Source organism: Furipterus horrens, unplaced genomic scaffold (genome assembly GCF_987537825.1).
Source record: "Furipterus horrens unplaced genomic scaffold, mFurHor1.1.pri manual_scaffold_1, whole genome shotgun sequence".
Classification (NCBI taxonomy): Eukaryota; Metazoa; Chordata; class Mammalia; order Chiroptera; family Furipteridae; genus Furipterus; species Furipterus horrens.
In genome coordinates, this window is record NW_028327171.1 from 29,550,440 (window position 1) to 29,574,846 (window position 24,407).

General features: G+C 31.2%; 1 protein-coding gene across 1 annotated transcript in view; it reads right to left on the minus strand.

Annotated features, from left to right (window-relative positions):
- Nucleotides 1–24,407, minus strand: part of SI (sucrase-isomaltase) — a 96,197-nt gene that overhangs the window by 56,561 nt on the left and 15,229 nt on the right. Inside the window, exons 9-21 of the mRNA XM_090273460.1 lie at nucleotides 24,204–24,316; nucleotides 20,624–20,749; nucleotides 19,903–20,034; nucleotides 19,239–19,358; nucleotides 16,965–17,078; nucleotides 13,634–13,718; nucleotides 12,380–12,497; nucleotides 10,825–10,996; nucleotides 6,665–6,781; nucleotides 4,590–4,744; nucleotides 3,639–3,723; nucleotides 2,801–2,857; nucleotides 1,828–1,952 (exon numbers count right to left, since the gene is read on the minus strand). Of these exons, the coding sequence (XP_090129586.1) occupies nucleotides 1,828–1,952; nucleotides 2,801–2,857; nucleotides 3,639–3,723; nucleotides 4,590–4,744; nucleotides 6,665–6,781; nucleotides 10,825–10,996; nucleotides 12,380–12,497; nucleotides 13,634–13,718; nucleotides 16,965–17,078; nucleotides 19,239–19,358; nucleotides 19,903–20,034; nucleotides 20,624–20,749; nucleotides 24,204–24,316 (1,519 nt within the window). The remainder of the gene's footprint in view (nucleotides 1–1,827; nucleotides 1,953–2,800; nucleotides 2,858–3,638; nucleotides 3,724–4,589; nucleotides 4,745–6,664; nucleotides 6,782–10,824; nucleotides 10,997–12,379; nucleotides 12,498–13,633; nucleotides 13,719–16,964; nucleotides 17,079–19,238; nucleotides 19,359–19,902; nucleotides 20,035–20,623; nucleotides 20,750–24,203; nucleotides 24,317–24,407) is intronic.

Genomic DNA, 24,407 nt, shown 5'->3' on the forward strand with positions numbered 1-24,407 from the left:
ATAAGAAAAATTTGATATATCTTATGAATGCACAATACATGTTGTACTTTCCACATATCGATTAATCTTAAATTGCAATGTATCGAAGCTGTATCTTATATTCAAAATAATAAAAGTCAAGTATAACACTTTTTAAATGTTTAATGAGATCTCTAATAATCTTAGACATGAAACTAATTCTATTATAAGAAATGAGACATGAGACTACTAAATATTTTTCTTATATATTACTTTAGTTTTTTAAATCTGAAACTTTACAGTCTAAGCAATTGCACTATACAGAATATATTCCTTTCAGCATTCACTCACTGAAGTGTTTGTTAATACAGCTCTAGAGTGTAACCAAATTTTTTTCTGAGAACACAGTTGTGAACCACAGTATTGAAGTTATCAATTTATAATGCCAAAATAATTAAATTACTAACATACATTCATCTACTCATTAATTTGTTGCTTTTACAACTACTTAGAGAAAATAAGAAGACAACCTATTATGGGCCAGACAGTGTTAGTGGTCTAGATACTAAAGAAGTCAAAAGTCAGGTTCCTGCCTTTATGGAGTTTATAGCCTAGAAGAGTGAATCCATTCCATTCAAGAAAAACTAAATAAAATAATTGCAAATATTCTTAACATTATGAAGAAAATAAAGCAGGGTAAGGGACAGCAAGTGATTATATGTTGGGATGTCATAGAATATGTGGAAATCTGGATTCAATATGACCCTTTTTATGCCCTTGTGCCCAGAATGAATGCTGCAAGGTGAAACACCAGAATTTTCAAGTTGTGTTTTAATATATATTTCTGGAATTCATTCTTATTAAATAGTTTACTTTCTATCTTGTACTCTACCTAAATATATCTACCTCATTTATCAACTTAAAAGTAAAATTACTGAAAAAGAAAAAAGCACTGTTACATTTAGGTATTAAAAATCAAAATATTTTAAAACTGACATTATCATCAAGTATAGAATTTACAATTTCATATTTTTATGATGAATCAGCAATTAACTCTAATTATCGTCGGCAGCCGTCCGTCTCGAGAGACGATGGTGTAGCTTCTTAAGAGTCTATCTGCACCGCCAAGAATGGCTGTGCAGTCCGACTCGGGAGTGACACGGTATCTGTCTCCTCCCGTGTTGAATCGACATCTTGCGATGTCGCTGGAGTGTCCTCTCCAGTGAAGCTGAAGCTACAGAGCCTGGGCAGGGTGATATGGAGGGTCTGCTGTTGCCCATGCAGCAGACCCCCCCTCTCTTCGCAGCTGAAGGGTCCAAGGGAAAGACGGAGTCGATACAGCTTGACTTCAGGTGCGCCGCAGGAGTTGCTGGTGTTGACTACAACGTCAAACCGCCTTAGGGACTCCGGCTCCGGATTTTCTGTCGGGGTTTACTCCCTTAGCCTTTCCCCTGAAGAGGTATGCCGCAAGGCAGCGGAGGTTTTTTGGAGTCAGAGTTTTCCTTCTCTGATGTGCCCTGACTGGAAGATCGAACCAGCGACACTTAGCTCGCAGGCCGACGCTCAATCCACTGAGCCAAACCAGCCAGGTGCAACTCTAATTATACATATTCTATAAAGACTGCTAGTTCATTTTAACACAGGAAACAAAATTCTAATATAATTATGCTTATTTTTTAAATCAGTAAGTTTATATCCACACATATAATGTGAATCTTCTCTTTATAACCATGATGGTTATGTTTAAGATTTTTCCTGTATATGTCAAACATCTTCCGGTGAATAACTAAGCATTAATCTTTGATTATGAAATATATAAAATATTTTAAAATTATATTTTTTATTTCAGTTTATGAATTTTCATTTTACCTCGCAGTTGTAGTTACAGCAGGTTGTTGAGTGGGGATAATATAACCTCCTCTAAGATGTAATCCTATTTTGTCTCCTGGAAGATACATATCAACACGCTGTTTCTTCCACGGTCTTTTTGCACCCTAATATTTGGAAGTTGAGAAGATTTTTTGTAGGAGTACAGACTTTAAATGCCACTTTTCAAGCATCAAAATGTATACATAGATATAATTTTTTGTATGAGTATTTCACATTATCCAAATATTGTTCTCTAAATTAATAAAATTCATTCTTTTCAGTTTGCTGAACCAAATATGAGAAATATTAGTTGTTTTCTCAAGAAAGTAACATAGGAACATCTATTCTTCTTCTACAATAGTTAACAATATTCTTAATAAGCCCTATTTTTCTTTCTTGTTTTGTTCTAAAGTTAATCATATTTTTAAAAAGAATGTTTTTTAAAAATAAGTGTTTCTATAAAAATAAAGATTCTTCTTAGCAAATATGTGATATGCAAAATAATGTCTTTTAAAATAAATACTTCTTAAAATGTCTTGGGCTACTATGTTCCCATTTTTAAGTTGAAATAAAAATCCTTCCCAAATGTTCAAATGTATTGTATAAAAACAAATGTTTAAATTAGTTCAATACTCATTCTTCTGGCACTAAATTAAATATGTAAAATAGGAGACGTATGAAACTTCACCACTCCTTTCTAAAAATATTTCAGACCTTTTAGTTTCACAATTTGAAAATTAATACTAGAACTCTTTATGAAAAAATATAACCATATTAATCATGCACAACAAGATATATCTCCTCATAGGCAACAAAATGTACAAATTTTTACACAGTATTTAAATTTTGTAATTATTCATTTTTAATAATAATAACAGAAATACTGAAAATAGATATGGTATTTGGAGTTAACTTTCCATATAAAGATATTTCACAATAATACTTAGAAGCCTATTACTTTAAGGTTACTTACTGTTTCATAATCATACCAAGTAGCATCAGGGATGTATGCACTCACTGTATCTGCTCCCTATAATAAAGCAAGACAATTTATTTATTTATTTATTTATTTATTTATTTATTTATATAGTTTTCTTTTTTTTTTTTACTTCAATGCTTCACAGAAAAGAATTACATCAAATATTAAGTTGCATATTTATAGCAAGGGTAAAAAGTTTCTGTTGTATTTTTAAACTCCAGTATGTTCTATAAAAAATAATCAAAAGCTATTTTACTATTTTAGACAATATCATGTCAAAAGTGAAGATGAAATTAAGTTAAATGACAACTAAAATAATACATGTATGCACTTGTATTGTTATAATCTACTAGGTATATGTAAATGAACACACATTAATTTCTGTATATTTCCATGGGTACATAAACATTTAAATCACAGATGAAAACCAAATAGCTCAATCTATTATTGTTTCAACATTTTCATACAATCAGCTAATTCTCATGTTCTCTTTTATTTAGAACTTAGAAAAACGTTAATATCTATGTCTACTTAAATTAGTTCACTATTATTACTATAATATTTGATTTCCATCCACAAATATTTCTTTTTCAGAATATTTTATGTAATTTTATTTTTCCCAGTTACACATTATGTATTTGTAAAGCATGAATCTATTTGATGTTTTTATAATTTTTTAAAAATTTATTCCACTTTTTAGAATTCAATTAGACACTTATGAGGTTGAAACAGTCTATTGAGTAACATCTATTATGAAGATGTTTTGTAATTTAGTGTAGATTTAGTTATACATACTTCCATTTAACAAAATTTATTACATTTCTAAACCTACCTGTCTTAAGACAGGGGTAATAAGTAATGAGGGGCCCCACAAGAACTGAGTGTCTTCAAACCAGCTGTTTGTATCCTCATAAAACCTAAGAACAATAACAATATTTACAATATGATAAAAAAAGTTTATCCAAATTCTTTATTTGGTTTGTCTTTTTAGTTTTTCCTTAGGATTAATTATTAGCTTTAATTTTATGCATTTTATATGTTATTTTGAATCTATAGTTCTTATATCTTTATGGTTTATCTGATGCTGGGATGGAAGGAGAGAAGGAAGGAAGGAAGGAAGAAGGGCAAGAGGGATGATAGGAAGTGGGAAAAAATAGTTCATCAGGGGTTCAGAAAAATCTATAATATGTGATAAGGTTACTCTTTATCTATAATAAACAAATATTCTGTTTAATTCATTTTCTCTTATAATATGGGTTTATAAAGTACCAAAAATATTTCATATTCTACTTTCTTCCCTTTAAATTTTTTCATTATTGACTCCCGTTTTGACTTGGATTTGAAAGGGTTTCTAGTCAATTCTTGAGAAAAGGTACTGTTTTGGTTAAGATATACAATGACAAGTACAGTTCATTATTTTTGGTTCACTATATTACATTTGATCTATATTTAGATGAGTTTTACAATGTACTTATATGCATGATATGCTTTCAATAATTGTATATTGAATCTTGCTTACTGATATAATCCCCTAATACATTGTCTATATCTTTTACATTTTAAGTTTTATTAAAGACTCACATTTCTCAATTATTCTTGCCCAAATCACTAAATTAATTACATTTACTACTGTCATTCCGGAGTTCATCAAATCAATTATATGAATGTAAAAACAAGAAGCAGAAATCTACTTGACATCTTGATTTATCTTCATTAACCTTTTAATATACATGCAATTATAATTTGAAAGCTATTAAAGTTCTCAAACTTCATTTGTACTCACTCATAAAGAAAGGGCCTTGCTACTGTTTCTCCAAACTTATGGGCTTTATAAAACAAAGTATAGAGAAAAGGTAATAAAGTGTAGCGGATATTCAAATAGTGCCTTGATGAATTAACCAAAAGAGAATTTTGTCCAAAAAAGGCTGGATCTTGATGCTATAAGATAAAAAAAAATAAGTAACTGAAATAATATGAATGAAAACAAATAGAAACAAATGCAAATTGTATACATTTTAGTTAGTTTATAAAAGTTAAAATTACTCCTATTTCATCATCAGAGTATTTGAACATTCTAGTTTTTATTTTTTATTTGGATATTTTTTAAACTGAGCTTTATTTTAAAATATATTTTCTCATTTAAATATATAGAGAAAATAAAAGTATTTTAACAAGAAATTTTTCACTGGTATTTTTTGTAGTGCATTGAATTAATGGCTCAAATTTTCATCTTTCTTTGTAACTATACCTTGCTATGCAACCCCCACAATTAATGTTGGAGTATATACACTTGACTGTTGCTTAACTTTATGCTCAGCTAGGTAGCACACTGTGGCTCACATGACACACTCAAGGTAAAGCTTAAAATATGCTTGCCTGAGGACTTGCTGCTTCGTGCCTTCCCATTGCCAGAAGCAGCAGCAGCACAGGTGGTGTGCGGGCCCAGGGATTCAAGAAACAGAGCTATCTAGCCAGCTTTCAGATTTCCAACTTGAAGGACTGCCTTTCTGCCAAGCCCCAACTAGATCAGCTGACTCTCAGCCAAGATTCAATGATGTGAGCAAACCTCTTATATCTCCTGCTATGGGTATCAGAATTAAAATAAAGGTACCCGCTATTACCTTCCTGGATTCACTATGATGTTTTTAAACCTTCAAGCCGTATTTTCCTTTAGCTGCACCCAGCTAATCACAATGGCAAGAATATTATTCAAGCCCTTGAGTCTTCCAATGCTCAGCTTTGCCTTGAGGATTCAAACACTAGGCTGACTGAAACGTCCTTGGAAATAGAAATTCTATGAGCCAACATGTGACTGACTCTCCAACAAATCTCCTTTCTTGCCTTTTTCTCACCTGGTTCAGACCTAATTGTGACCTAAAGACTCTCTCCACTTTTTTCTGTTCCCTTTCCTTTATCCTATACAAGTATTTCAACAATAGATGCCTAACATGTTGAATTCTGATTTGGCATCTGCTTTTTGGAGGACATAAATAAGCACAGAGTGTAATGTAATTCATATCGGTATCTCCCATGAACAGAAATTTCTTGAAAGCACAATTTAGAAAGATTAGAAGGTGACATTTTCAATTAATATCTTTTACTTCTGTTCTATTATGCCTCTTTCCAGGCTAAATTCTGAATGGTTGTCCCTCTTCTCAGACAGAATTAAGGTACTGTATGTAACTGGTACGTGAACAGTGAACAATTTCTTAACCACTATACACATAATGGAATCCATGTTCTACCTTAATTTCCCTGTTCCCTCTGAAAAATATGTCCATGGGAGTCCACAGCAGGAAATCTCAGGGCTTGTATAAGAGCCCAGTACATCCTGTACTTATGTTCCCACCAGGTCAGATGCATGTTTTTAAAAGTGTTAATGTATTTTTTTCCCAACATGCCATTCCAGTTTTGTTTATTATAGAAAGACTCTGGTCTCCGATTGCTTTGCAAGCAGCTTTATCTTTTTGTGCTTCTTAAATTTAACAAAAACTGAAAATCCTTAAGAGTATGGTATTATTTTATGAAAAAAAAATTACCTGATACTTGTTAGAATCCAAGAATCAAGACTCAAAAATCTTTAGCTTTAATTTAAACTATTTTGATTTAACACAACTCTATATGCTTTAGTTTTAAATAAAATGTTTATGTGGTGACTACATTACCTGTCATGATTTCCTTAATTGACCGTTTTTATATACAAAATATGTATAGGCTTTGAGAAAAGGACTCCTAACCCTTGTTCACAAATTATGCTACAAACTTTCAGACCATATCTTCTACAGATAAAAACTTAAGTACTTTGCTAAAAATAGGATTATGTTTTATTTCAAAACAAGGAAAACCAGAAGCATTTACCTCATATCCTTCAGCATTATGGTTTCTGGAAAATGGATAGAATGCCCCAAGTTGCATCCATCTTCTGCAAAGCTCTTCTGTGGTTTCAACCACAAATCCACAGATATCTGCTCCAACCTAAATAACAAACATATATATTACTTATAATGTACAGTATCTCAATTGCACAGAGCATCACATTTTTTCCCTTAATGGATTAATTTGCAGTACTTTTAATCTTTTTGTTTTATTGTCTTCATATACTGTTCCTCAATGTCATTTATTTATTTGGTATATATGTTACATAATTGCCTAAATTCCATATTTTACTCTCATTTCTTCATGGTCTTTTTTTCCATTTAAATTTTATTTTTTCCATTTTAAATTTTATTTCATTGTCTTTTATACATTTTCTTAGCCTTTTGTATTTATTTTCTTCTTTGATATAATCATTGTTAATTCTATGTATAAAGTAATATTACAATATTAAAGTGTGTTGTTTCTTACTCCAAAACACCTCCAGTTATTTGTTTTGTTTTGTTTTAGTTAATATATTACTGTAAGAGTAAAATAGTGAAAATGTTACTTGATACGTACTCATATAAAATTGCATACCTCTTTTTCCGAGGACCCTAGAGAAAACTATGATCCTTAATTTAGGATTTATTGTTTCAATCATTTCTTTCTTTTTTTATATAAATAGTAATTATCTATCTATAAACAATACATTGGTATTGTTCTTTCACACTTATTAATTTTATGAAAATGCTACATTGTATGCATCGCACAGCTTTTCATTTTTTTCCAAAGCTTTATTTTTGTGAGATAAATTCTGTTAAGTGGCTCTACTACTTCTCTATTGTATAAAATCCCATGACTATAAACACTGATCCTAATAAATTTATATACTTATTTCTTTGTGAATATGTAAAAAAATAATACTTTCATCATTATGCATATGTATGATTATTCCCTGGTTTACTGGAAATGTACATTGTTTAATCAAAACCGTTTGTAACCATTTGTGCAAATGGTGACAACACATGACATTTCCCACGGCTCCATTTTCTTGCTAATTTCTGACTATTAGTTGTTATCATCATGTGTATGTGTATATATACACATGAAATGTATGTCACCAGTTTATACTAACATTTCTTCAATTATGAAGGCAGTTGAAAACTTTCATATTTTTATTAAGTTCATACAGATCTCTCTTTTCATAGACTTGACTGTAAATATCCTTTGCTAATTTTTAAATTATTTTTACCTTCTGAAGATTTATAAAAGGTACTTTAAATTAAATATCAATCATTTTAATGTTTATGTAAGTTGAAAATATAATTTCCCAGTAAGAAACTTTTTAATTTTTATTTTTTTAAACAGTCTTTTGATAAAAATTTTCATTTGTTGTAATCAAATTTATGTTTAATTTTTGCACCATGTGTGTTCTGTTTAAGAAGTTATTCTTCTAACCTCACATCATAGTTACTCACTTACATTTTCTTCTAAAATATTTGAAGTTTTACATACAGGTTTTTAATCATTCTGGGATTGTTTTTTGTGTATGGTCTGAAACATAAACCCACTTAATTTTATTTGTCAATTGATAATCAATTGTCCACATGGATAGTTGGTACTTTACTCATTGATCTACAGTGATAGTGTTATCATTAACAAATTTTCATTAATGCATAGGCATGTGTCTTTTTTCCATATTAATCTGTTTAAATGTTTACAGTCAAGTATCATTATTTTATATTATTGTTCATCTTGTAGTGCATAATATGAATATTGTATACTTTTTCGCTTGATATAAAGGGACTTATAAAATGTTCTTATGTTTACAATTGGTGAAGACAAATTTTTTCTGCTTTTAAAATTCTTAAATGGTCTCTGTCCTTATCTTGTTTAAATAGAGAATAAAAGAGTTACTTTTTTAACATACACTAACAATCAAGTATTTTAATATATTTGGCCTTTGGCATTTGCTTTTTTTTAAAGTATATTTTATTGATTATGTTGTTATAGTAGTTTCAATTTTTTTCCCTTTGCTCCCTTCTGCCCAGTACACCCCCTTCCCTCCAGCAGTCCTACCCCCCTTAGTTCATGTCCATGGACTGTACATATAAGTTCTTTGGCTTCGCTTTTTCTTATATTATTCTTAACATCCCCCTGTCTATTTTGTACCAACTGATTATGGTTCTTAGTCCCTGCACCATTTCCCCATTTCTCCCCGTCCCCTTCCCAGCTGATAACCCTCCAAGTGATCCCCATATCTATGCTTTTGTTCCTATTCTGGTTTGCTTAGTTGATTTTTTTATTTTTTAGATTCAGTTGTTGATAGTGGTGAGTTTGTTGTCATTTTAGTGTTCATAGTTTTGATCTTCTTTTTCTTAAGTAAGTCCCTTTGACATTTCATATAATAACGGCTTGGTGATGATGAACTCCTTTAGCTTCACCTTGTCTGGGAAGCACTTCATCTGCCCTTCCATTCCAAATGATAGCTTTGCTGGATAGAGTAATCTTGGTTGTAAGTTACTTTTCATCACATTGAATACTGCTTGCCAGTCCCTTCCTGCCTGCAAAGTGTCCTCTGAGAAATCAGCTGATAGTCCTATAGGCACCCCCCTGTAGGCAACTCTCCACCTCTCTCTCGCTGGCCCCAGGACTCTATCTTTATCTTTCACCTTTGGCATCTCAGTCATGACGCATCCTGGTGTGGTCCCCTCAGGGTCCAGCTCTCCCAGAACCCTTCGTGCTTCCTGGACATGTATATCCATCTCCTTTGCAAAAATTGGGAAGTTTTTCTCATTTTTTTTCAATTCTTGCTTCCTCATCCTGCCCTGGTTGACTGTTTTTTTCTTCCTTATGTTCCAAATCATTGATTTGAAGCCCAGTTTGCTTCCCTTCACCGTTGATTTTGTGTTGATTTTCCATCATTTCACTTAGCATAGCCTTCACTTCTTCCCTTATGATGCATTTGCTGTACTCAAGCATATCTGTCAAGTCTGTGAACATCTTTATCACCCTGTTTTGAATTCTGCATCTGTTACATTGTTTATCTCCTCCTCTGTTAGGTTGGCTATCTCCTTGTCGCTTAGTTCTCCCACTGGAACCTTGATCCATTCCCCCTTTTGGGCCATACTTCTCTGTCTCATTCTGACAGGCTCCTGTGTTTGTTTGCCTCCGCATCCCAGGTAAAGCTGTCACTCTTGTTATGTTGTAAGGGGCAGAGCCTTAGGGATTCATCAGTACAGGTCGATTTGTTTCACCACATTATGGCGCTGTATGTGGGGGAGGGGTCCAAGAGGGAACAATGCTGCCTGCCCAGCACTCATCCCTTTTCCAGGCACCTCTCTCACTTCTGCACCCCTCTAGCTGGTGCCCCTCTAGCTGCTGCCCTGGCCATCGTTCCCTGAGTCGGGTGGGTCTCCGGAAGTTCTAGGACCATGGGGTCCCTCTAAACAAGTGGACTCTGCTGAGATACCCGCAATTTCTGCCTCCACCCCAACCCTGACTGGTCTGCACAATCAGAAGCAATGAGGCTTGATTTTCCCCAGTGCTGGGACTGTGACAAGCTGGGAATGCTCCCCAGGTGTCCCTCCTGACTTTTTAAAATGTGTGACTGAGCTTTCTGCCAGCCTGCTGCTGCCACCACTGCTGCCACCACCACACTGTGTCCTCTCTGTCCCAGCTTCGTCCCTCCTACCTGTCTGGATGCATATTTCTTCTTTATATCTTTGTTTGCTGGACTTCCATGTAGTTTGGTTTTGTGGAACTTCTGGTTGTTTCTAGTTTTGAGGTAGTTGTATTCCTTCTTAGTTGTGGAGGGAGATGCAGTGTGTCTGTCTACACCTCCCTCTTGGCTGGAAGTCCAGCATTTACTTTTGTTACTAATATATTTAGGTTTTTTCCCACCATCTTAACTGGTGCTTTATAGTTATAAGCTTTGTCTACATTTTATTTATATTGATATTTGTTTCATAAGTCATTTTTATTTGATTAAATTTTATTCCTTTTTTTATGTTATAGACATTACCCTTATTTCTCTTTTTCTCATAAAGGTTGGATTTCATGTAACATACTCTTAATTATTTTACTAGAAATCATTAAGATAATATTACAGCATTAAATGTAAGTCTCAGCTTTTATGAAAAACATTGTGTGAAACTGCTTACCAAAGGCATTCCAAACATGCCGAACTCCAGCATTCCTGTGATAGACCATTCCATTTGTTCCCATGAAGCAGTATTGTCTCCTAACCAATGCGAAGCATGTCTTCCAGAGCCAGCAAACGTTGACCGGGTCAGAATAAAGCTTCTCTTGTTAGGAAAAACTTTTTCTACAGCTCTAAAAATAAAATCAAATTAAGAAATAAGATTTACTTTAAAATAATACTGACATTTAAAATTTCTAAAATCTTAACTTCAAATGCTTTTATTACAGTTCCGAGGACCAAGCCATAATATTTGCAACTATTTTACCAATGTTTTATACAAATTTTATATTTAGCTATCAATACTTAGTTACTTAAATATACTCTGATCACACTCCAACAAAGGAAACTTTAGAAATGATTCAGAATACAAATGACTTTATTTACCAAATTAAATAAAGATGCAATCTTTTTCCACTTAACATTTTTAAAATAAATGATTTACACTCATTGAAAAATTTTAATATAACATGTAAGAATCTGAATGTTAACCTAATACACATTTTTGTGGCACAATGATTTTAATTATATATTAATGTCTGCATTTTCAAATACTCTCAAGTGATGTTGGGATAAAGTGTATATATTCAAGAAGTATTTTATTTTGTTTCTAGAAGTTCACCATCCACAACTACTAGGATTATTCATCTCATTTCTATTGGTACCTGAGTATTATTGACATTTTTCCCGGTTAATGATAAAAAATCAGGAAAAGACACAACAGTTCAATGCAGTATATAAAATTATCCAGACTAACTTCATAGAAATGTAATAGTATTCTTAGCAGCTTTTTTCTGTGTTAGTATCATTATAATACTGAACTAGAGTTTTTTTTCTTTCTACAATTTATTCATTTATATAACATACTCTATAATCTTTTACTGAGTTTAAAAACCGAAGTAAACAAACATGAGTCCAGATAACCATGGGTTTGAATTAAAATTAAATTGTAGTTGTTTAATTATATAAAAATAAAAAATATATGTTGGGTTTTATAGACAATTACATTATTGGTCTTTATTCAAAGATTTAAAAATAATAGGCAATAAACAAGATTTTCAGCTTCCTTTGTTTTGTATTATGTTCTTTTTTTATTCAAGTAACATATTATCTTAGCAAATTACATTGGGAGACACTATGTAAAAAATTACATTTTAATTGAAACCCTCATGTCTGAAAAATAGTTAAAGACTTATTCTAAAAGCATTCTTCTCAGCTAATTGTAAAGTTCATGTTTAGAACACGATTATATTCAGAGATACAACAAACTCAATCAAAATTTGGAAGAGAAATTTAAATCTATAAATTGAAAAAGAATCACAGTTAAATGCATAAATTATGTTATTCTTGATAACTATGTTCCAAATGCATAAATAATACTAAAAGAACTGAAGCTTTTAATATACTAATTTTTATCATGATGTTTATGTTTGCTATTTTCCAACACTATTAGTAAATTATCAAAGATATTCTAGACAATAAGTATAAAGTAGACTTCTGGCTAAAATTGCACTTACTTCTCCGTGGCTATAGCCATGCTGTATCCATAAAGGCTGTGAACATCATACTGTTTTCCCCAGTGCTGCACAGCATCCATGCAAATTGTTTTGGAATACATGAGTTTGTCAAGAATATCTTGGAGAGAATATATAAGAAATATTTTTAAAGAAATTATTTGCTTTTTTAAACTCTATAGCTCAGAACAGGTAGCTTCGTTAGTTAGAACTTTGTCCGGACACACCAAGGTTGTGGGTTCTATCTCCTCTCAGCACACACACAGGAAACAGATAATAATGAGTATATAAGTGGAACAACAAATCAATGTCTCTCTCTCCCTCTCTCTCTCTCTCTCTCTCCCACCCACCAATAAATAAAAATATTAAATTTTATAAGATATTTTTGCTATTTTAAACTTTATAATCCTTAAATGATGTTATGTAATATCATATTCAGTTAAAAAACAATCAAAGATAACAATTTAAGCTAAGTTCCAACTAGGTTTCCACAGTCCAATCCTGTTTATTAACCACTAGGTTTGCACTTTCATTAATAAGTACTCTGCCTCTTAACTTCAATATTACATCAAAATGAAACATAACCTTTAATATATATATACATATATATGCAAATATATGTGTATATATTAGTATTGCATATAAATAACTATAGATTCATTTTAAAGCTTTATTTACTTAAATATGGTTGAAATCTATACATGTAGACCTGTCACACAATTACAATCCATTCAAATCTTTATTTTTCAGTTTTATTAATGTGCTTTAATTTGCAGTTATATATGATGTCGTAATAATTATTGCCATCTTCCTTCAGATGTCCTTGTAGCAATTGATTTGCCTAAAAATATATGTTTTTCTTTGGTTTTTATTTTGCCAACATTTAACAATATAAAACATGTTTTCAGAACATGTGAAATTAATTATTCTTATCAAGTACATTCTAATAACTACACAGACTTACAGAGCAGTAAGGTGCTCATGAAAAATAATTGATCACTTAAATTATGATTTCAAACAAATGTAGTTTCTTTTCATTAATTATTTAACCACTGCCAGTTAAAAATAACTCAATATGCTATATCAAAATTTAACATAATTCTTCTTTTCTTAGAGGTAAATATTTTCGCCAAAGGTAAAACAACAAAAATATTGATATCAGGGCTCAAAATTTTACCAAACTTTGTGACTTAGAAATATATGCTAAAATTTACCAGTTAGCAGTTAGTGGTAAGTAGATAGCCAAATGAAATTTACCAGGAGTAAAAGGTGGATAATTCAGGTTGTTTTCCTTGCAACCTTTTTGTGAACCTTGAACAAAGCTGGAAACTTCATTCATGTCCTGGATGATTATAAAATGAAGAATAGCAGATTTTAAGTGATTATAAATCATATAAATAGAAACTATCTGTTTCCATAATTTTTTAATCTAAGGCAAACATGATATTGTTTTACCTTTATAAGACAAATGTAAGCTACTGGTCTAAAAACAAACTTGATTATCTATACTTACTGCTTGATTCTACCATATGAACAAGTCATTACACAGAGGAAAATATTATTTGTTTTTGCATGAATGTAGACAACATATAACAGAGGTATTTTAGAATCAGGAATTGTATACAAACAAAATGTATTTCATTTACCTAGTTTTAATTATACATATAAAACATTAAGTACAAGTACTAAGCAACTGCCTTTCCAAAGAATTCTATCACTCTTTCTACTGAGTCTTTTATTGCACATGTTTTAGCACATTTATTTATTCAACAGTTCATTCGTTTCAACTGACATATATCTAGTTTTTAAGATGTGCATTGTTATAGTTTGTTCATTTCAACTGGCATTTATTTAGTCTCTAAGATGTATGTGCATTGCTAGCGACCGGGAACACTCTTCTTTGTCTAGCCCACAACTTCTACACTCCCATGAGAGAATAAAAGTGAAAAAAGGCAAAAGCATTTTAGTATCCTAATAAAAATAGTTGAGTTGACTAAATCCCTGAAAGAGTCTCTGGGGACCAGAGGGCTTAGAAGACCACATTATGAGAACCAGCGACTTAAACATCTGTTGAATACAGAGGTGCATGGTATTGTGTTTGCTGATTCTCCTGCCATGTAAAGCTAGGCCCCACACTTATCTTGCCCCTTACTAGTTCTCTGACCATAACCAGGTAACTCTTTGAACTAAAAAAGATAAAAGATATAAAATCATACACCACACTACATAAGCTGAAGAAATATGTATTTCTTTTTCCTTTTCTGTTAATTGCATTGAAGGACTTCAGTACAGGGTAGGGCAAAAGTAAGTTTACAGTTGTGAGTACGCAAAACAGAGTTTATTGTTCCATTATTAATATTATGTATTAATTATTGTATTATTTTCCATATGTATTGTAAACTTACTTTTGCCCTACTCTGTGCATTTTTGAGCCTCGCTTCTCACATCTCTGTTGTCTCTGCTCTTACAAAGGCATCAGGCTCAGTCAAGTCTCCTATTAATTTTTTCCTCAAAAGTATGTTTCCTTCTTTACTCTTCTCTTTTCCTGGTCCTCATCATTTCCAGATGGAATTAAAGTGAGAATTAAGTGTGCTCTAAAGAATACATTTCTCATCATGATATAGATTTTACAAAGTAAATGTTTCTACTTTCTAAATATTTTCTTAATAGTCTCAAAGAAGGAAAATTATGTAGTTATTCTAAAGTATGTATTGGAGTAATTTTATTAAAATTACCTCAGCTGTTATTATGTCCAATATTTTTCTATGGCGATTTAGCTCACATAATTTTTCAAAGGGATTTTAATATTAAAACTTAAAACTAAAAAAAAAAAAAAAGATTAGCATGTGATCTTAATTAGGTGTCTAGTAAATTATAAAACTATTTTTAAATTTCACCTAAAATAAAGTGTCATCAGTTAAATGATAATTATTTTACTGTATATTCAATCAAAAAAATAATATGAGGAAAATTAAGAATTAAGGAAATAAATTAGTAGTAGGATTTGATGATCATTCCAGTAAGAGCTTTCCACTGTTTATACATAGTATAACAAATTTAGTGATATTAGTGAGGTTTGAAACCATACAAATTATCATGTTGTGTTGTGCTTTGCATTTTTAAGCATTAATCCAAGTGCTTCTGTATTAGCATCTGAACAACTCTTCCTTTCTCAGATGCTTTCCCTCATCCCACACCCTCCATCTTTGGGGATGAATTGAGTATTTCAGTCTTGAAAGGACTTAGAAATGGAGTATTCTCTCTTCCTACCGAATAGCCAGCTTCTCTTTTTTTATTCCTAGTGTTCTTTGTACTCTTAACTCCATTCTAATGGAGTCAGATTGCTTCCTAAGCATGAGAATAAAAAGGAATAAAGAAACTGTTAATTTAAATAATACAACTGAAATTAGAGTTAGAATTGAAAACAAAACTCAAAACAAGTGCATATTTTTTTTTATTTCTATAAGCATCTAGGTATTATCACCACGATCTCACTGATTTTTTTTGGTTAAATAATTAAAGCCTCTTTGTCTCATTCTATTACCTATCATAGAAGTTCTGATTATTATGCTTAACCATTCGCTCAATTTCATGTTGTCTGCAGAAAACATAATTTTTCTATCTTCATTTTCCCCACAACATAGCTGATATATCGATGGTACAAGATAAAGACTTGTTAACTAAACAATTCTAGAATTCATAAATAAAATAATGACTGAATGAAAAATGAGTTTTGTAAGAAAATACAGATATTATGGACCTAAACAGCCAAAGAGAATATAGCTATTCCTAAGATACTCATTATCTCTCCTTTCAAAATTCTGAGCCATTGTAATGAACAAAATCCCTGATGTATTCTTTGTTTTCAGTTTTACTAAACTATTTTTTTCTGAAATACAGAATTCCAGACTCATCAAGTAGTTTCATTCCCAAATGCAGTAATAATTTCCAAAACAAGAAACACTAAATCATTAACTATAATCAAGTATTATTCTATACAATAAACCTAGCAGCAGGTTATAAATATCTACAGATATAAGACTTCATTCAAGGAAACTTTTAAACATTAAAGTTTTCATTTAATAAATATACCCATTATCTAGTATTTTGTTTGTTATTACTATTGTTTATGTTGAGATAAAACACTTAAGCTATTGTCAGTTTTGATTTACTCTATTTTGTAACTTACTAAGAAATGTTCTAGAGGTTGAGGATTTATTCAGGTTCATAGCACTGTAATTGCTTGACTACTGTAGACTTAAATGTTTTTGGAATTTTACTATTATAAGATTATCCACAAGTCTTATTAACTATTTTTCAGCTATGAATTATTAGTCATAAAGATACAACACATCAGTAACAAGACATATTTATTCTATGAAGGGTATTACTAAAACAGAAAAATATCAATTTGCAGCTTTTAGTTTTTATTCTTGTCTAACCCATGAACATAACAGGTATGATATTTGTACATACTAGAAAAAATATTATAAAATATTTTAATTTTTGTTCACAAAATATAATTATTTAGTGGAAAAGTTATTTTAAATTTATTGTCCAAAATCACTGGTTTAGAATAGCTACTTACAATCCAAAGTCCATCGTATTTTACTTCCTCATGGAAAGCGTGGCATTCATTTGCCCACCACTCTATACAGTTTGGATCAGTGAAATCAGGATATACTGATAATCCTGGCCATACCTAGAAGATAAGATCATTTACATATATACATAAACTTAAAAAGAAATAAATGATAATTCAAAATGATTGAGCAGAGAAGAATTATTAAAGTTATAATGCTGTACTTCTTTGGGTATATGTGATCCATGTACCATCCATGGTTTCATTAATGCCAGGCTTACTTCAAAATGCATTTAAGAGCCTGGCTGGTCGTGTTCAGTGTATTGAGTGAAAGCCTGTGAACCAAAGGATCAACAGTTTGATTTCAAGTCAGGGAATGTGCCTGGGTTGCAGGCCAGGTCCCCAGTTGGGGGCATGCAAGAGGCAATCACACATTCATGTTTCTCTCCCTCTCTTTCTTCCTCCCTTCTCCTCTCTCTAAAAAATAAATAAATAAAATTAAAAAAACAAATATATATATTTTTAATTTATTTAAGAGAGAATAGTTAAAGTAAAGAAAGAGTGAGAACATGAAGCATTTACGAAGGAAAAATAGAATTATATGGGGTGAGGCTGTTATTTTGACTGCAACTTAATTTAATTCTTAGCATACTAGTAGATAGGTTTTAAAAAAAACATATAATGTATTCATTGTATGGTAAAAGAAAGTACATTATTAGTTCTTTTCCAAAAGCAACTGCTTCCAAGTAATAAAACTAAAACTCCTTGTGTATATATGTGTGTGTTTGTGTGTGTATATATATATATATATATGTGTGTGTGTGTGTGTGTGTGTGTGTGTATGTATATATGTGTGTATATATATAATTTAACAAATGCATAGATGATAATTATGTGCTGGGCAATGTTTCAAAAGTTTTTATTATTATTAACCCATTTACTCTTCCCTAGAACTTTAGGAGATTAGGTACTATTTTAATAATCATTTTACAGATGAAATAGGTACTAAAATTAACCCCATTTTATATATGAGAGAGGTGATGAACAAGCAAATTAAATGAGTTGTTCAAGGTCAAACACTAATAAGTGGCAGAGAAGAATTTCAAATTCAGGCACTCTCATGTCAGAGCCCATGCTATTGAACTCTACACATATTAATGCTGCCTCTTTATGATTGGTGTTTCTTTAAATTATTTTACTTGTATTACTTAACATATTGGCATTGACAAGATGAATTCAATTTCAAATAAAATGGGAGAGATAGTATTATTTTATACCCAAATTATGCATATTGGCTCTCTGATCTGTCCATATCCAACAGAGCAGGTCTTAACAAAATGTATTCTGTGACTTCTAATTAGGTTGTAAGAGTAGAAAATTCACCTCTCTGAAATTCACTCTTTCACCTTCAAATTAAGAATTTTAATCATGACTATCACATTATTTTATTGTGAAGATTAAAAGTAAACCATAAAACAATACATACCATATCAGAACTCAATGTATACATGCATTATTTTATAGAGAGAAAATTCAGTTTTGTTTTCTGGTGGAGATCATAATTAATTGAAGAAGACTTTCAACAGAAATTTTGACTTTGATAAATGAGATAAAAAGTGATGCTTAGGGTATTCATCAGTATTTTAAATAATGTTATAATGAACATGTTTTTATAAAATTATATTTTCTCCTGTTTTATTCTTTTAACTAAATTACAAAAGTGGAATCACCAAGGCAATGCATCTAGACATTATGAGTTTTGATATGTCTTATAAAGCTGTCTCCAAAAAAATATTTATCTTGGTAAAGATTTTGCATTTTGGAACTAAGTAGTTTCCTGACTCTGCTTTTATTAACTCTGTGATATTAAGAAAGTTATTTTGCCTCTCTCAAATTTACTTTTTTACCAGTAAATTAAAAATTATAATCATAGCTATCTTATTATTTATTGTGAAGATTAAATATCAACTATAAAACTTAATACACAGCAAATAAGTGCTTAAATTATAATGTTATTTTACATAAAATTATCAAAATTATGTAATAATTTAAATTACTTATATTTTGTTATCTTTAGTTTTAATTGTGTATAGTGCTAAAAATGATGTTTTCTTAGAAAAACTGTTTTAGAGACAATTGAACTATTTTCTTTGTCTAAAATTTCTCTACACAATTAAAAGATCAAATATAAATTTGAAAGTGAATGCACACAGAAAAAAACTTTGGCACTGCACAATAAAATATCTGAGCAACACAACTTTAATGATTATTATAATTTACCTCTCCAATAATCGGGGTAGTCCCATCTGACTCATTTACCCACACCTTCTTTTCTTTTCCCCTCTCATAGGTTTTATATGGTGTTCCATCTCTACGACTGCTTGTGGCAATTCCAGGGTCCTAAAAATAGAATTAGAAAAGATCACCAAGAGAAAAGATGTGTCATTAAAAACCAAGGTTAAGGCTATCTACACCCTCATTTTCCCAATCACTACATATGTATATAAAAGTTGGACAGTGAAGAAGATTAACAGCAAAAAAATTATTCATCTGAAATGCAGTGTTTGAAGAGAGCTCTATGGATACCATGGGTCAACACAAATACAAACAAGTGAATCTTAGGGCAAATTAAGCCTGAAACATTGCTGATGGCAAACATGACAAAATTAAAGCTGTCCTACTGCCAGCACATTGTAAGAAGGCAGAACTCTCTTTGAAAGACAATAATGCTGGGAAAATTAGAAAGTAGCAGGAAAAAAAGAAGACCAAATATGAGATGATTGACTCCTTAGAAGAAGCCATAGGCATGATAGATTGTTAGTAGTTAGAGCTGGCTCAATGGCACATTACAGACACAACAAAAAATAGAAACCATGCAAAATTTATTAACTGACTGACAAAAGTATAAATACTAAAATTGTATTGATATATAATTAGTTATTACCAAGATGATGACATATTTCTGTCCATGATCATGCAAATCTTCAACAAATTCAGGGAGACCATTGAAAGCGATGTTATCATAAGTAAAGTCTTTCTTGTCTTCCATATAGTCAATATCAGTGACCTGTGTATCCTAAAAATCACCAGTGTGTATTAATAAATAGTACTGAAATAACCGTCTAATCACATAAACCTTTAAGTCCAATAAATTTGAATTATAAATATAATTATTAAAAAGTAAATGAACTTAAACCCCTTTTATTTCACTAAAGATTTACTGATATTTTTAAAACAAAACTAGCTTTTCTAATTCTAAAGTACAAAAGCATTATGATTCTTTACATTTGTTTCCATGATGATAACTGGATATGTATTGTGATATAATGAGATTAATTGTGTAGAAGACAAAACCTACCCATTCAACAAAATATATGAAATTTTATTATATTAAAAAGTATATAGACTTTATAAATAAAGTCTACTAAAAACGATGATTATGCACACACTTAAACATGTATTCAGTCATAGTATAACTTATAATCAGTTCTCAAAATTTTACATAGACCTGTACATTATGCGTGGTAATAAATGTACTTTACTATTAAAAAACAGCTTAATCATCCATATGCACATATATGTAATTCTGACAGTATTCCACATTTGTTATTATGTGACAATATTTAACATGGTAGCCCTTCCCACAAACCCTTTATCCTACTTACAAATGGTATGCCAGCTTCTCGATTTCTTTTAACCACTTCTTTCACGACATCAAGTGATTTATAATTCCAGCGACTCAACTGGAATCCAAAACTCCAATATGCTGGCATTGCTGGTAGTCCAATGAGCTTTTAGTGAATGGACAGACATATAATTAGTTTCAATAAGGAGCATTACGACTTAATATTAATATGCTTTTTCTATTATATTCTAGCATTCATTTAACTACATATTTCAAGCAAATATTTAATGTGACTTCCATTTTCAAATGTGTTCTAGATATTCTGTTAGAAATCTTTTCTTAAAAACTTCAAAACCACAATGAAATACCACCTCACACCTGTCAGAATGGCCATCATCAACAAATCAACAAGCAACAAGTGCTGGCGAGGATGTGGAGAAATGGGAACCCTACTGCACTGTTGGTGGAAATGCAGACTGGCGCAGCCACTATGGAAAACAGTATGGAATTACCTCAAAAAATTAAAAATGGAACTGCCTTTTGAACCAGTGATTCCATTACTAGGATTATACCCAAAGAATCTTGAAACACCAATTCAAAAGAACTTATGCATCTCTATGTTCATTGCAGCACTGTTTACATAGCTAAGTGCTGGAAACAACATAAGTGCCCATCTGTAGATGAGTGGATCAAAAAACTGTGGTACATCTACACAATGGAATACTATGAGCAGAAAGAAAGAAGGAACTCCTGCCATTTGCAACAACATGGATGGAACTAGAGAGAATTATGCTTAGTGAAATAATCCAGGCAAAGAAAGAAAAATGCCATATGATATCACCTACTACAGGAAACTAAAGAACAACACAAACAAAAGAACTAAATAGAACAAAGAGCAGAATAGCAGTCAATATGGGGGAGGGGGAAGGGAGAGAAGGGGGTAAGTAAGGGAAGGGTTTAGTCAAAGAATGTGTATAATTGACTCATGGATACGGACACTGGGGAGGGATATGATTGCGGGAGAGGGGGTGGGCTGGGTGGGGGATAGAAATGGGGGGAAAATGGGACAACTGTAATTGAAAAACCAAAAATTAAAAATAATAATAAATAAATAAAAATAAAAATAAATAAAGAAACTTCAAACATCTGTTTTGTCTTTTTTTTTTTGTTTATTTTGGGTTGAAAAATAAGAAAGTTAGCACTTAAAGTAGACCTGCAAAGGTATATTATGAACCACATGTAAAATAAAAGAAGAGAATAAATGAATAGTATCAAAAATATGAGAAAAAAATTGACCACAATCCCACCTCCATTTGCAACAAAATGAATGACTGAATGAATGAACGGCCATCATGTAAGAAAAGAAGATGTTTAAAACTATACAATTTTGCCCTGACTGGTGTGGCTAAGTGAGTGGTGTGTTGTTCTACAAAATGGAAGGCCACCAGTTCTATTCCCAGTCAGTGCACGTGCTTGGATTGCAGGCCAGGTCCTCAGTTGGGGGCACTCAAGAGGCAACTGATCAAGGTTTTCTCACACATTGCTTTTTCTCTCCCTTTCTTTCTCCCTTTCTTCCCCTCTCTCTAAAAATAAATAAAATATTCTAAAATTGTACACAATTTCTATTCCTTTACATTTTCAAAAAATAATAAAATATATGTTATACAAGGCTCTCATTCAAGTATTTTATAAGGTACTTGTCTCATCTCATTCACATGTAGGCCTTGATTTCTTCTTCCTCAAGAGCCTAATGAATTCTCTTCTTCCATTGCCTCTGTGGCCCAAGTAGTCTCAGTGAATGGCCGTAACAGTGTATCAGTGTCTCATCACAGTAACAGAGGGCATGTTTTTTTGCACATGGAAATATGGGTGTTGCTAATATTTTATTTTTTGTACTAAAAAGTGACGATTAGAGTACAGTAAGACGTGTAATCTTATTTGGCGTGATGGTTTAGGTTTGTGTGTGTGTGTGTGTGTGTGTGTATTTCATGATTTCTCCATTATGTATGTCTGAATACTACTATGTAAAAATTAAAAGAAGACACTAATTTGGGTTATTATATTCTACCCCATTTAAGCATTAAATTTATTTTGTAAAATAACTTATGAAATAAAACTCTTAAAAACTCAATATTTTAAAACTATATTTATAAATATCTTAATATTCCACAAAATTTCTTTAAAGATTTGGACATGTGGTTTAATTTTTTGTGAGTCTGTGTACATATTATATATATGGCATACATATTTTATAAAAGTATATAAAATATTTATTATTATGTTATATACCAATAGGTTAGGTTGTAGAGAGAGGAGACTTAGTTTTCTTTCAAACAAGAAACAAAATACTTTTTTACTCTCCACATAATTTGAGCCTCATTTAAATGCAGCAGTGATTAATAGTTCTCTTTTATATACCAGTCTTTTATGATACTGCTTAAATTCAAGCCTTTCCTTGTATAAAATGATGTAAACAAATGCATTGTCATATGTGTGTTGCATTCACATGTCAAGCATGATTCAAGCTCAACTACTGCTTTATTCAACATATAATGGACAACTATCCCAATCAATATTTCAAAAATCAATTGTCAAATTCATTTAAAACTGTTCTGGCTCTTGCCTTGATGATGTGCTACTGATACACAAATCTGAATATAGGCTAGTCTAGCACTGTCATTATAATTTCATATAACAGAGATTGCAACTTTGTGTTCTCTTCTGAAATTCACATTTATCAACAGCAATTCAGGAATTGTTAGACATTGTAAATTATTCAGTTGTGTATAATCCTAGGTATTCTTGTTTTAGGCTTTTGGATCCTAATCGAAGACAGTTTTTGAGAGTAATGACTTCTTTTTGAGATTATCTTAGAAAATGGGAATTATATGACAAAATATAATCAATAAACAATATTTTAAAAATAAGTGTGATCCTTAAATCTAATACTAATAAAAATGGTTTATTTTTCAATGATTGCACCAGAAATTATATATGCCACAGGAGAACAATTATATGGAAGAAACTTTCAAAATCAGGCTCAAGGTAAGCCCTGATATTTTTATCTCCTTAAGGTTGACCTTAGGCTCATGTACATTAGGAAGTTATTTAATAGGCAAGTGAGAATTGCTTAGACAGTAACTTTATGATGTAAGACTTCAGACTGTGTTTCCAAATCTGCCCTTCTAAATAAAACCGAGTAACAGCACCAATTTTCCTAGAGTGCATTGACAGCAAGATTCATTAGCCCTCCTCATAAATTGGTTGCCTCTAGGATTTTTACTATAAGAATGTACAACCTATACATTCATTGGTTATATTGAAGCTTGAAGATACTTCTTTCTCAAGAAATTTAACTCCTGAATTCAACTGCCTAGAAATAAAGAATAATTTTATATCAAAAATTCAAACACTTAAATATGCATAGGTGTCACTGTATAAAAAACAAAAACAAAAATATAAACCACCAACTGAAATATGAAAAACGATAAGATTTAAATGTATATTTAAGTTATCTGGCACAAGATAATTTAAATAAAGTATTTTAAATATGTTGACATTTTAGATGAAAAAAGTATATACGGTAGAAAAGAATTTTATAATATGGACCCGAAACACACCTCTTGATACTGCTGAACTACTTGTTCTGGTGTATCGCCTAGAAAGATGTAAAAGTCCAGAATGCCACCAGTAACTCTGTAAGTTACGATAGGAGTAGGCTGAATGAAAACCTCTACAAAATAAAAATTGAGAAAGCATATGTAAATAGTGAAAAAGGTACATGGTTATAAAATAATCATAGTGTCTATTTAAAGTATTTTATA